The sequence below is a fragment of the Diadema setosum genome, chromosome 7 (genome assembly GCF_964275005.1).
Source record: "Diadema setosum chromosome 7, eeDiaSeto1, whole genome shotgun sequence".
Classification (NCBI taxonomy): Eukaryota; Metazoa; Echinodermata; class Echinoidea; order Diadematoida; family Diadematidae; genus Diadema; species Diadema setosum.
Window position 1 is genome coordinate 22,389,177 of NC_092691.1, and position 14,517 is coordinate 22,403,693.

The 14,517-nt window shown below is 37.9% G+C and overlaps 1 protein-coding gene across 1 annotated transcript; it reads left to right on the plus strand.

Moving 5' to 3' along the window:
• Positions 1–5,725: 5,725 nt before the first annotated feature.
• On the plus strand, positions 5,726–6,910 carry LOC140231285 (rhodopsin, GQ-coupled-like). The gene has a single exon (XM_072311431.1). The coding sequence runs from the start codon at positions 5,726–5,728 to the stop codon at positions 6,908–6,910; it is 1,185 nt and encodes a 394-aa protein (XP_072167532.1).
• Positions 6,911–14,517: the final 7,607 nt, after the last annotated feature.

Here is a 14,517-nt window from a genome sequence, read left to right on the forward strand (position 1 = left end):
CATCTCTGCTGGATGTACGTACTTTATTCATCTTTTTCAACCCCCAAGCGATGTTTTTCTTTATCTATGAATATAATCATGTTTGATTTGGTGGATTGATTAAGAAATGTGTGCACTGGATTTGGTGATCACGTTGCTTTTTTTTTTTTTTTTGCATGTATAATGGTGGGACCCACAATATACAACATTCGCTTTTTAGTGGATCCCCTCATCTCCGTCCCCCAAAGCATTTCTCACTCAAATGTTTTATTTCTTTAGTCCTCATCAAAAATATAATGCATCCTGCCTTTTTGATTACCAAAGTTAAGATGGAGAAAAAATACACATGAACTCTAACTTGAAGCTTCAATATCATTGACAATTTACTAATAGTGTTATTATGTATCACATTTGTAGCGCCAATTCATTGTCAGGGAATACTGCCTTTGAGGAAGAACGCATGGCTACATTTCGAACACTATCCTCTTCGTCTTGTTCAGTATCTTTGTGATCATGGGGAAGTTAAAGGCTCGGTCACAAATGCCTTTACGAACTGCTACGAACGCCGTACGAACGATTTTTAGACAATTTCGTAAGATCTTCGTAAGAAGGCCGTACGAAACCAGCGTTCGTAAACCGTTCGTACACCGTTCGTAAGTTCGTAGCCTGGTCGATGGTCTTGTCCAAGATGTTTTTGTTAACTTCGCGCGAAACCCTCTCTTCACAAGGCGGATGTACAAACGTCGTGCGAACATCGTAAGAACTACGCAAGATTTTGCAGGGTCGAGAGACAATTCTAGCCTTAAATTCTTACGATGAATATAAGAACGCCTTAAGTCGTTCATAGAGCGCTCTTACGTCTTTCGTAAGAATGCCTTACGAACGGAGATTCGTACGGTGTTCTTACGAACAACTCTTCGAGTTTGTAAGGCGTTCGTAAGGGACTCGTAAGGCGTAGGTACACAATATTTGTGCAACTGTTGAGTTTTAGGGGTATAAAGCCAAACGTGCGAAGTTCAAATCCTCACTTTGTTCTAGGTGGTCGACCAGAAATCATTTCTGTTAAATATGGGACCAAAAGGGAAGGCAATCAAATGAAAAAGAGGGAGATGAGGAGGAAGGAGCGAGAGGGGGAGAATTGAAGCAACAACCTCCTCCTCCTCCTCTACTTGTAGATGCAGCTGCAGTTGTAGTCCCCTTGGCACTACTGCCATCTTGGAGTATTAAACTTTCAACTGTTACAGAATTTTCGACAGGACACGGCAGCGTCTTTTTAACAACCCGACAAAATATATATTTTACAAAATCGTAAATCTTCTTACGAATGACTTGAGAGTGCCGTGAGTTGCACGTACGACCATCTTACGACAAAAAGAAATCACAAGATGGCCGTAAGTCTGACGAAAGAATAACTCAAGGCATTCTTACGAAAAACGTACGAATTCTAGGGCCATAAATCATTTCGTTTTTCTGAAAGGTCTTAAGTTGTTCTTGCGAATTAAACAGCGTTCGTACGAAATTCGTAAGAAGGCCGTATAAGAATCTCTGACCCATCTACGAATCTCTACGAACTCCAGAATTCGTACGAACAGTGACATTCGTACGAAGTCATCGTTCGTACGAACCTTTGTGACCGTAGCTTAAGCTGTTCATTATTCTAGTAGTTTTTCGCGTACAAGAATTTTGTGATTTGGCAATCCAGAACACTGTAATGAATGGAAATAATAAAACCAAACTCGAATTATATTACCGAGATAATGACAGAACCAATCAAATCGCAGAATGACGAGATGGTGAGAAGAAGAGGGAAGACATACGAGATTGGAGGGGGAAGAAGGAGAAGGAGGAACCGTGCAAAGGGTAGGCCTATGCGATAGTAGATAGGTAATTATGTTATCGAACTCTTTCGCGCTCGAAATCACAATTAAGACTACCGCCACTCTGACCCGGACCCGCAATCAGCTGATGCCAGACAATGTTGACTTGCTTAATTACTGAGGGTACCTACAGTGTAGATTTAATGAATATACCCGCCCGCATTGTCCCCCATTCGTCGACACGTTTTCCCCGAATGAATTATTATGCTGTCATTTATACTCTCATCTATCGTGTCTATAATCTAAACAGAATATGTGGGGCAATCAAACATGTAAATTACATGGACAGCTTCAATCGTTGCTTTTCTTGTTATGTTTTTAGATGTTATCACCTTCCGCACTGTTACGTAACTCAAGATGTTAACGTGCCAGGTGATCACCTCAGACATAATTGATATACATAATTACGAATATTGTATACGTGACATGCTTCAGATAATTATGTATCATCCAAGTCGTTTGTGCTTGTTTGTTTGTTTGTTTTGAATGAGTTTTCCAGTCACGTGAGAACAAAAATTCATGTTAGAATATTAACAATTTTACAGCGTGTAGAAACGAGTATATTTTCATTCAGTTCTGCAGTGCTTGTGTCAGGTTCTTGCTGTTAGTAATGACGAATATTTAATTGAACAGAGGCGCCGACGACTGATTGCATCTGCGTAGCGATATTACATTTCTATACAATAGTTTGTAGTGTTTTTTTGTTTTTGTTTTTTGATGGTCGTTATTTGATGCAAGCTCTCAGAGTGTGTTTTGCAGTAGAAGCTACGAAGTTTGCGGGTATGGTCGTACAATGAGCGTTGGCATTTCAGTGATGTAACTCGGGTCTTGACCTATATTCGTTCAACAGTCTTTAAAATGTTACATTCTCTGGCGTACTGGTAGCCACTGCAGATCAGTCTAGAGAGGAGTGATCTGTGAGACTTATCAAGTATTACCCTGGTGTTTAAATCAGCCGTAGCAATTCTAGCTAAGATAGCTAGTCCATACAATAACCCAATGCAATGTATATATTAACAAAGACATAATCGCATTTTTTTTTTCATCTGCTTCTCATTTTCATATGTACTTTGTCAAATCACATTCTGCAATTATTACAAATATCCTGTACATATGCAATGTATATAATTTCTTTGTTTTTTTGATGGAAGTGAAAATGAATTTGAATCTTGAATCTTGAATGCAATAATATCATGATCCGCGGAACGTTTGTTTGTGTGGGAAGGGGCCCTCCGGACCGTCGGGGTGGGGGATGTTAAGGGTCATCCCCCACCCCTCCCCAATTGGGAAGAGTCTCGGGTGTAAGAATCACGAAAGTCAAGGGGTCTAGACTTTTTTTTTCAATGTTTCCCTTTCTTTGTTTCCAAAACTGTAGGGGCTACGGCAGCCCCAGCACCATCCCTTTCCGCGGCCCCTGAATATCATTGTGTCACTATACAATCACTCCCGCATATCATTACAGGAAGAAGGCTGCCTATTAGTGTGTGCGTCATCTATCCGTGCTTCATGATTATGTTATGAACATTCAAACTGTTTAATAAATCATTTCCATGAGTGCTTTTCCACCACTGTGATTACTTACACTGTGTTAATTGATTGGCCAATGAGAAGACCTGGACATAAATCTATAGATTTTCCCCTTTTCTACTCCTCTTTAGTAGTGAAGAGTTTCACACTACTCTCATGAAGTTGAGATATTTGTGATTAAATCTGCTAAAAACAAAGAAAATGGTCTTACAAATGTGACAGCTTTTTCATAAATCTAAGAAAATTAATTGGTATGTTACACGTAAGGTATCACTGGCCTTTGATTTGCTCTATCAAATGATGGACTTACTTCATAATGTTACGAAACGTGCCAAGCCCATCTTGCAATCAAACATATAAGAGAGAGAGAGAGAGGAAAAAAAGATAGAAGAATGAAAGACAGAGATAGAAGAGGCGAAGAAAGATCTAGATTGAAAGGGAGAGATTGACATGTCTATAAGAGAATTATTATTACCGAGCACAATGCCTTCTCCAGGTTTCACATTATTCTCCATTGTGTGGTGTTGAGGACAATAACTAAGTGGCGCTGCCGGAAATGTTGCTTCTAAAAAAAAGAGAGAGAAAAAAACTATTTTTTCCTTGGAGGTAATGACAATGGAGCCAAGAAATCATAACAATGTAACGATTGTGCGCATTCCTTTCATTACTTTTTATCGCGCTTTCGCTTTGTTTCGGCAATTTTATAGTCTCGGTATAGCACTTTTTCATTATATTGTAACATTCTACCCGGGAGATGGGTGTAAAGAGTTCTCTTTTCACCTCCCTGATTTTACATCTTAGGTAAGAGAAGGTATAAGGACAGCAGAAACGACAACATCACAAGGCAAAGCCTATGAATCTGTTCTCTGCGCACCCGGCGTCTATCTGTGGCAATCAATAGAGGGCAAAGTCTGTGAAGGAAATCGTTAGAGGAGTTTTGCAGCGGGGATGTTACATGGAAAGTGTAATTATACAGGAGTCGTATATGACCAGCGAGTGTCACTACTTATCTGAAAGAAGAGGGAGCGTGCGCGCGCTGCCACCTCGTACTGCCTGCAGAGACCGAGGTGCTTCCATAATTTACGCCGTTCTGTCAGCAGCAAACCAAATCCTCGAGTCAGGCAGTGCCCTGAGGACGACAAATTGGAAGCGGAGGTAGGACAACAACCATCGACAAAATTAATCACTGTGCTTCTGTATAGAGCTTAACAGTGACGGATTTCATGGCAGAAGCGAATACTTTGCAAGGAAATACGTTTTGTCTTCTCTTGTGAGTCGTTATAGACCACTGCCGCTTTTACGTAGTTACGGAGTTCACGTACATTGTTGATCTGGACTTATGCTGACTGTGAGCTCCAGTTCGACCGTCACCATGGAGACTGTATGGGCAAGGCATCAAATTTCGTACTCCTCCGAAGTTCAAGGGAGCGCTGAACTATCCTGTTGAAAGGTGACCGAGTTTCCGACATTTTGCGACACGCTCGAACAACGTCTTATAACATTACTGACACGCTGACAAAAACTTAAGTTCTTTCGGAATTGAGTTGGATGTGAAATGACCCTACTTTGTACCTGGTGTTCCTGTTGGGTGTTTTTGTTTTAGATCAGATTGCGTGCCCGGAAGGAAGCTCCTACACTGAGGTTTTGCATAGGGCAGGACGCAGGGTGTGATATCATAACTATAAAGCACCGTTAGCCCGAAAGACGATGTCCTTCCTGTCATATTACTCGCGGTACCTACATGGCACTTCGCATAGCAGATTTTGGACACAGAAGTCGGCCCTCATGTTGTTTAGATAATAACGGTTGGATCACAACAACCGGCAAGCCACTGTATTTAGTTTAGTTTCTTCAAAAGACCAATTCTACGTGTCTATGCACGTACTGGATGGCTGCGTGGTTTAAGTACCTCTGCTTGGAACACGGACTATAGTCATGTTTGAATAAGGAATGCGTATGGATTTTTTTTTTTTCATGGCCCACTCAGTGAAAGGAAGGAAAGTCACCATAGAGACGCCTCTAGTCTAAAACTGTCTGTAGTCTCGTTTTGTATCCACTGTGAATATTAGTGAAAAATTTAAATTTTTAACTGAACGTGTACATGCTGTCCAAAGAGATCTTCTACAGGCGTTTCGTTCCTCCCACCTCTCTAGCCCACGTGACATGGTCGCATAATTATGCCTTGATAATGATTGCTTTGATTATCAGATTTGCGTGAAAACGGAAAGCCTTATTGTCAACCCGTCGCTCATGTAATCTGTGCATTATTGAGAGAAAACATTCGTTATTCGTTATATAGCAGCGTTTTTTGTGGTTTTAATTTTGTGAAGTCCCTCACAGACATGGAGATACCTGAGAGAATGAATAGTTCCGTGGTGTTAACCTTGCTAACTCAAACCAGTTCGATGGTAACTGTTGAGCCACTATCCAACAACAGCACAAACGAAGATTTCGTTTCCGACACAGCCGCCATAATCATGAGCGTATTTCTAAATATTATTGCCGTGATTGGGATAGTTGGAAATTCGGTAGTCGTCCTCGCCGTCTTGTTCTCAAGGAAACTACGCACGGCCACGAATGTGTTCGTGATCGCCCTCAGCATCACCGACCTCCTGGTTTGTCTGACGCTGCCATTCCAGACGGTGGCGTTGATATCGACCGACGGCTGGCCTTTAGACGATTGGCTCTGTGCAGCTATCGGCGGCATCACGAGTATCTGCTTCGGCGCAAGCGTTCTCCTCCTCGTTCTCATCGCCGTCAACCGTTTCTGCGTCATCACACGACCACGGAAGTCTTGTCAGCGCTTCTATAAAGTCCGCAATCTCGCTCTCATGGTGTCTGCTGCTTATCTGTACCCATTCGTTATGTTCGCCATTCTCCCCATCTCCGGGATCGGCCAACTAGGTTACTCGAAATCATACAGAATCTGCGCGTGGGACGAAGACCATTCTAATGGTGAGGTAAATGACTACGTCGTTGCCTTGACATTCGGCTTATCCTTTGTCATCATCATCGTCTGCTACGTGCGAATTTACAGGTTTGTCCGCGATCACCACAAGAAGATGCTTGCGCGAAGAGGACAGCAAGACGGCAACGAGATCCCGGTAGAAAACGATTTTACAAGTTTCGACAACACGGACACTCAGCCGACCACGCCGTCGTACCTCTCGACATCCGCCAACGTGAACATCAAAGTCAATGAACCACGGAGGCCGACAGGCATGAAAACGGCCGTCAACAGGCGAGAGGTGGAGATCACCAAAAATCTTTTTGTAGTTATTTGTTCCTTCTTCCTTTGTCTCGCACCATACTGTGTCAGTCTGGCACTGCCTAAAGGTGGTCCGTTCTCCATATTTACCGGCTTACCGCTCATGTCCAATGCATGTATTAATCCCATCATCTATTCCTTCAAGCACCCCTTATTCAAAGTCGTCATTCGTTGTTTGCTATGCTGTCGCTACTCTGACATCCCCAAACCCTCGCCGACCTTGAAAAAACTGCTGAAATTAACTAACAAGACAAATTAGGCTAATCTTAAGTTTTCTTTATAGTGTATGGTGGCCTTTGCTTTATGTAAGTATAGGACCTATCTCAGTAAAGTTTCCTCTTTTTTTCAGTGTGCACTTGTGTATGTGGCCGTTGGTTGCCTGTCTAAATACCTTGACGATGCCAGCTGTAAAGGAAAGACCGCTGCATTATAAAGCCCAATTTAACTTTGATAAACACAGTGAATATTTCATTAAATTGTACAGCTATGATCGCATCGTGGAAAATCAAAGTTTTGTATGCTTTCTCAGAACAGTGATATCAATTACAATCCCATACAAAAATTTTGCGAGGTGATAATGATGCCCTCACACGTCTGCCAGTCAGTCGACCTTAAATCTTCGTTCACTTTCCCTCCTTGACATACACGGTAGCTTCAAGAAGAGAGAAATTCTATTCTTTACATTGTATTGTTCTAGATTTGACTATGAAGCAAAGGAAGAGCTATGAAAATATCTGAATAAGTAATTTTGGAGTTAGCTTATGTGCACTGAGGTACAAAATAATGATCTTTCTTTCTTTTTTTTTCTCAGCTGATTAGGCCATTCACTCGTTTACAAAACAAAATGCATACGCTTGCCAGACGTAACAATTTATGATATTTATTAATCATGTTCAAACAAAGGATGAACTTCCGTTGACCGTGTGAATAGGATGGTCTGTCAGTTAACATTCGGGAAAGTATCCATCATCTTGCATTGAACGTATAAACAATCTTTTTTTTTTTTTTTTTGGATATTGCTAAATACCATTTTTGCTCTGAGGTAGATGCCGTGCTGACGAGCACTATTTAGGTCCTATAAGGATTATTTGAATACTCATTTCATCACAGATGCTTATCTTAGTAGATTTAACAACCAGCATGCCCTGTTGGTACAATGTTTTGGGGTTTGGGTTGTTGTTTTTTTCTGTCCATGCGCAAAGTGGGACCCCGAACTGGCTTATTATAGACAAACGGGGAAAATATATTATATACTGTATATATACATTGTTTTGTTTATCAACAGCTAATTTGGCCTTATTTCATACGTGACTGCAACAATCATTGGCATTTCAAGAAATTATATGCATCTTGATGATGCCGTAACTTTTTTATGTGGTATGATGAGGAAACTTTTTATGTTCTGTGTGTGCGCATTTAAGTTTTACTGTTTGATCATACTAATATAGAGGAGATGTCCTTTCATGTGAACTGTTTCCATGATCATGATCACAAAATAAAACGTGTTTGTGGTGACTGTGAGACATACAAGCGATCGACTCTCGATCTAGTTTATCGTTTCACTTTCACCAGGCATCAATGCCTGTCAGTTTCCAATCTACAACATAATTTAGAATTTTTTTTTTAATGTAAATGTGAATTTATTGATGAACGTATTACAGTGCCGTAAAACGGGTAGTGCATTGAATACGACAGAGAGATATGATGTAATGTATTGTTGCTTTTGACATTTGGAAGGATTCCAGGAATTAAGTTATTCGCTGAGATCCGGATATGTTCGTGCGAAGTAAATGGGATGTTACATGATTAATACACGACACGATTGTAAAGTACATTGTAATTATGTTTTGTTCTTGATATCATGATAAATTGTCATATTTATCATCAGTTATAACACGTTTGCTATCATGATCAATGGGGTATGTCATTCTTTTTATCATTGCTTTTATTACCATAATCGTTTCGGATTTTTGTGACGGTATGCACTTGCTAAGAGTTGATAAACATTCTAAATGGTTAACTGTAAAAGCACCTTTTCAACACACGGGGCTTAAACATTGGCACTGTGGCAAGTGAGTCTGTCTAGTTTGTATGTCAAGCACACACAAAAAACGCACACAAACTGTTGTGAAACAGCCTGTCCAATGGCAAACGATACTTTGCAAAATTATTATTAATTTCATATTTTTTTTATTAGGGCCTATAAGTTCACCGAATCCGTTTGTTCTGTAAGAATAGTGTTCTTGAGACAAAATGAGTTGCTGCAGAATATTAGATTGCACAGATAACAATAAGCCGCGACTGTGCGTAATTGATTAAAAACAAAAACAAAAATGGAGAGAATTAGCAGCGTTTTAAACAAGTCATGTCTCATAAGAATTACTGAAAACTTTTAATTCTTTTTTCTTCTCTTATTTTGTGTAATCAAATAAATGTTATATTGATTTGAAAACTATTTTTACAAAAATTACAAAATTGTTCAAAAATTGCAAACTTCAGCAGCTCGCATTGTTACCCTTACCAGAAGAAATACATTATCCCTGTTTTGCCCTCGTTGCATTGGTTACCCGTTGAATCTCGCATTGTATTTAAATTATTACTGTTTGTTTTTCATTGTATACAAGGATCTGCCCCAGAGTACAATGTAAAATTTGCTGACATTTTATAATCCTCCCAGATGTTTAAGGTCATCCGATTGTAGATTGCTTGTTGTTCCAAAAACGAAGAAATCATGGGGGGATCGGTCATTTGCACATGCTTGACCTTACCTGTGGAATCAGTTGCCTCAAGCTATCCGTTACATTGCGAATGCTGACTCCTTTAAAGTTGCCCTTAAGACTCATTTGTTCGTAACCGTTTTCCATCAGAATTGTATATTATGATTTTTTTTTCCATCATCATTATTGTGTTATTCATTTTCATGTGCATGTTTGTGTAATGATTTTTGTACTTCATAACTCATTTTTTCTGCTGCGCCTTGAGCACGTTAGTTATGTGGAATTGGCGTATTATAAGTACCCTGTATTATTATTATTTATTATTATTGAAGTATACAAGAAAATTAAGGGAATATTATTCTCTCTTACTGATCACTGTAAAAGAAAAATAATATCAATTCATACAGCGCAGAACTTATAATCATGTACTTTCATTCCTCTGCGCAGGCAGAGCTCTTGATATCCCTAACAATATTGCATAGTTTAATGAAAATAATGTTTTTAATCATGATTTAAAGACTGCTACAGTTGAGGATTTCCTGATATGTACTGCTAAATCAGTCCAAAATTTGGGAGCTGCACAGGCAAATGCTCAGTCTCCTAATGTTATTTGTGTTTTAAGTGCTAGAATTTCTATTAAAAAAAAAACAAGTTAAAAAAAATGTCTTTTAGAACTGCGCATATTATGTGTTTGGTCAGATAGGTGTGGTAGTTCAGTATATTAATGCAAGTATTGCAGCTACTTGGTCCATATCATGTCATTGTTTCGTTTTATCAATGTTATCCAAACAAAACAGTCTCCATTTTTTTTTCTAATACGTAATGCTTTCAAGTTTGTGGAAGCTTATCCTTGACAAAGCAAATCTCTTTAACACCTACACTATATACGTCAGATTGAATAACATCAAATCATATCCTGAAATGAATATTCTTTTAAACAACCTCATGGGTCATTATGTGTAAACCATTCTTTATCTATGATGCTGCTGTTCTTCCGTATGGTGGTCAGGATAGTCAAAGCCAAATCAATACAGATAATAAACTTATAATAGCTTTATTAATAGGGCACAATATTTGAGTGAAGGAAACAAATATACATAATCATTAAAGAGACCACTCCAAATGGGCGTATAACCCCTGTCCTACAAAATCGGGTTGTGCGAGATATTGCTTACAAAATGGAGAACTATACGTGTTTTGTGTTTGTTTGTTTGTTTGTTTTTCCTCTCCATTCATTTTGCTCTGATAATCAATAATTTTGGTTGATATTTTTGTGTGCTGATGGATTTGAGTGCAAACGATGTCATGAGTCAACAAATGACTATTTTTTTTTTCTGTGAGAAGGCGATTATTATTTTTTTTTAAGAAAATTGTAAATACATTTCTATAAAACTCCGTGTGGATGTGTGTAGAATGCACTGGAAACACGAAAGAAGCAAACTGAAATGCAAATAATTTCATACGTCTTTTATAGATACGTGAGGATCAAACTAAATTTGAAACCATGTTATATACAATGCTGCTTCTTACCTTTCAACCACTCTTTGTTATCTGTCAGGATTAAGGCACATGAAACCAAATAATTACTTGTTTTTTCCAAGAGGAAATTAACTTGGAAAAATATTATAATTATAGATTGCAAGTCATGATGATTGTGATGATATTTTTGGCGAAGAAAAAGAGTGCGTGATTTTTTTTTTCACTTTAATAATTACGCGAATGTAATTATTGTATATAATAACTATTATGCACAACAATCTGGCAATGACGTTTTGTAGATAAATGACGTAAAACTATTTATAACGACGTATTGTGTAATTTTACCATTTCAAAAGTGGTGTTGCCTATCAATTTGGTCATTAAATGTTTTACTTTTTGGAAAGTCAGTTGGGGCCAGTGCTTGCAATGGTGCCCATTGCAACATGGAAACGTGCCGGTTGAATAAAAAGAAAGTGATGTATATGCATTTATGATTATTTCTACTCCTTGGTTCTTTAGTCTCCGTTATCTATGCGTGTTATCCAATTGCGATAATATTCTTGCGTGTTTGTTGTGTTGTTTTGCGCTTCTTACACACACAGAAACACACTGACACACATACTAGATTTTCAATTTAGTGTTTGGTGTCGACTCTGTGCTGTTTTTAAAGTGGTAAATGAAGAACTCGAACCAGACGATTGCATCGTCCGGTGTGAACTGACTTACTATGATCAAACCTACTTCCAGTGACTCTTATTGGAAAGTTAGTCGTTACGCTTAGTCATCGTGGGTGCCACGTGAAGTCAGACCCAGCTTTGTGAGGTAATTCAAAAAAAAATCATTATAAGGAGGAAAAGAATTATAACACTTGTAATCTACGCAGTATACGTAATGTGTAGTGGGTTTTTTTTTTCTTCTCCTTAAAGCGCTATGAGCATCTTTTTTTTGTGGACTCAAGGACTAAAGAAGTGTTCGCTATTGTTATAATTATACATGTATGAATATCAAATACAAATTATATATATATATATATATATATATATATATATATATCTATACATATATATATATACATACATATATATATATATATATATATATATATATATACATACATACATATATATACATACATATACATACATATATACACATATATATATACGTATATATATATATATATATATATATACCTTAAAGAGATGTGGATGGGAGGGAGAGAGTTAAAAACGAAGGAAACTGCATCATGTATTGAGCCCAACCAGGTAAGTGTGTAGTGCGTACGACACAGTTTTATGTAGTTCGAATATGTCTTGGCCAGAAATTGGGGAACATTATAGAGTAAATTTGGGGGAATATGGAGGCTAAATGAAAAAAAGAAATTACTTGAAATATTGGGAAGTATGAGCACTCGACTGCAGATGGATATCGAAATTGTATCTCTGCCAGCCCCCTTTCCCCTCAACATTATTGTTGCTGAATATCCCTCCTCGCGAGGTTTTGAAATCTTGATCAGAATTTTTTTTTTTAAGAACCGTGTACTCAAAGAATATTATGGAATAAATCTCAACCACACCTATCGACGGCTTTCTGCTCTGAATAATGAACAAATTAAGAGGGTCTCCTTCTTCTACTGTTGGTCTCCATTCGTCATCTTCATAAATGTTGAGACATCAGCGAGAAGAGTCTGATGAATTCGATGAAATTTGACCTATTGCCATTAGCCCATTCAAACTTTATCCTAACTGTTACAGTTCCTTGTTCCGAAGATTCTGTATTCCGAAGGTTTGTTTATTTGTTTGTTTGTTTGTTTGTTTGCTTGTGTTTTTTTTTTATGAGAAAAATGAAACAAGGTTTGTTATTCCGAAGGTTCGTTAAACTGATAATAATAATAATAAAAAAAAAAAAAATCTTTTTCCAATGCTTCGTTAGTTCCCAAAACAAATTTAGGTGTATCGTTATTTCGAAGTTTCGTTAACCCGAAAATGGGGGGGGGGGGGGGAGGAGTTTGCTGTTGTTTCGAAGGTTCCTTAATGCAACTTCTTTTTCATTTTCGGATTGAACCATATTTCAATATCGGATTAACGAGTCTTCGAAATAATGAACCTTATTTCCTTTTAGGGATGAACGACCCTGGGAATTACGGACCTTATTTTCATCTTGGGATTAACAAACATTCGGAATAAAGCCACTATATTCGGATTAACGAATCCTACTTCAGTTTCGGACTAACGATTATCTTTAGGTATAAGGAATTAGTGTGTTTCGGAAAAACGAACCTTCGGACTAACCAACCGTATTTCATTTTCGGATTAATGAACCTTTGGAATAACGAACATCACCCATTCTAACGTCCCGTTGGTTGCCACGTGAAATGTTAATCCGGCTGGAAATAGCTTGAGACAGCGATCATCAATAATTATTTGATCATCATGACGATCTCTGGAAATGTTAAAGGGATGCAGTAATTTCTATACTGGCATCTTATCAAAATTTATTTCATTTATGTTAGAACATGGAACGATTATTATGAAGAAATCAGAGTTTAGGAAATAGAATGAGGGGAGCGAGCCTGAGGAATGATATAATAGAGATAGTGTCTAGACTGTACAAGTTAGCGCATGTTTATAGTGCATTTTACTGGTTGTGTAAATATAGTTATGAAATAGATGACATGTGTAATATTGTTATCCAGACTGCTGCTGTGCATGGTGTGTAGCATGCAAGTACACTGTGACCCCTACGAAATTATCATGGCCGTGATGGCACAACTGTGGCTATACAACGATACTGAGGCAACCACGTAATATGATGATTCTCTTCCTGAAAGATAAAACGCTGTGTAACTTCCTGGGCTAGTAGCACATTATACAACTATCTGTAGAACATTGACTTTTCATTTAAAACATAATGCTTATCAACCACGTATACATAGAATCAGGGGCTAGATGCTAATCTATATAATTTTCTTTGGATGATACTCATATGAGATTAAAGAGTGCTTATGAGTATGGTCTAATACACCTGTAGTACACTTTGGTCAGTGGTTGTCAGGTCCATAAATACATTTATTGAATATAGAAACAAAAATTTATCACTTAGTTGCATGACTAACCTACCACGTTTACATTTTATAACCCTCATTAACTTCTTTATCTCTCTCTCTCTTTCTTTCTCCTTCTCTTTGTTCATACTGTGTGTATGCGTGTGTGTGTATGTGTGTGTGTGTGTGTGTGTGTGTGTTAAACCACTTGGGCCACAAGAGATGTTAAAGGTATTATTTATCGTTTGCAGATAAAACACAAACCCAGCTTTAGTGCTTCAAATAGTTCTAAACAGTGTGTCATCGACAGAAACAACCAGTGTAAAAAAGTTAATCAATATAATTAGTGTTAAGCATTGTTAAATATACGAATTGTGAACAGTAGTTATAATAAAATTGTTTCCAGACTAAACCATCTACAGTAATGATTTAGTGAGCAAAATAATGATATCTCCTTATAATTTATATGGTAGGATGTTTTGTGAGTTATCACATATTCATCAAATGTGATAACTCAGACATCTTTAAATGGCTTCTCCCAGTCGTAAACAGTGCCTTTCTTTTTGCCCAAGATACAATCTCCTAAGTTAACATAATTATTCAGATATTCTTCAGAATGATTTATTG

Excerpts from the sequence above, each read along its gene's own strand:
- LOC140231285 (XM_072311431.1), top strand. The coding sequence starts at position 5,726 with ATGGAGATACCTGAGAGAATGAATAGTTCCGTGGTGTTAACCTTGCTA.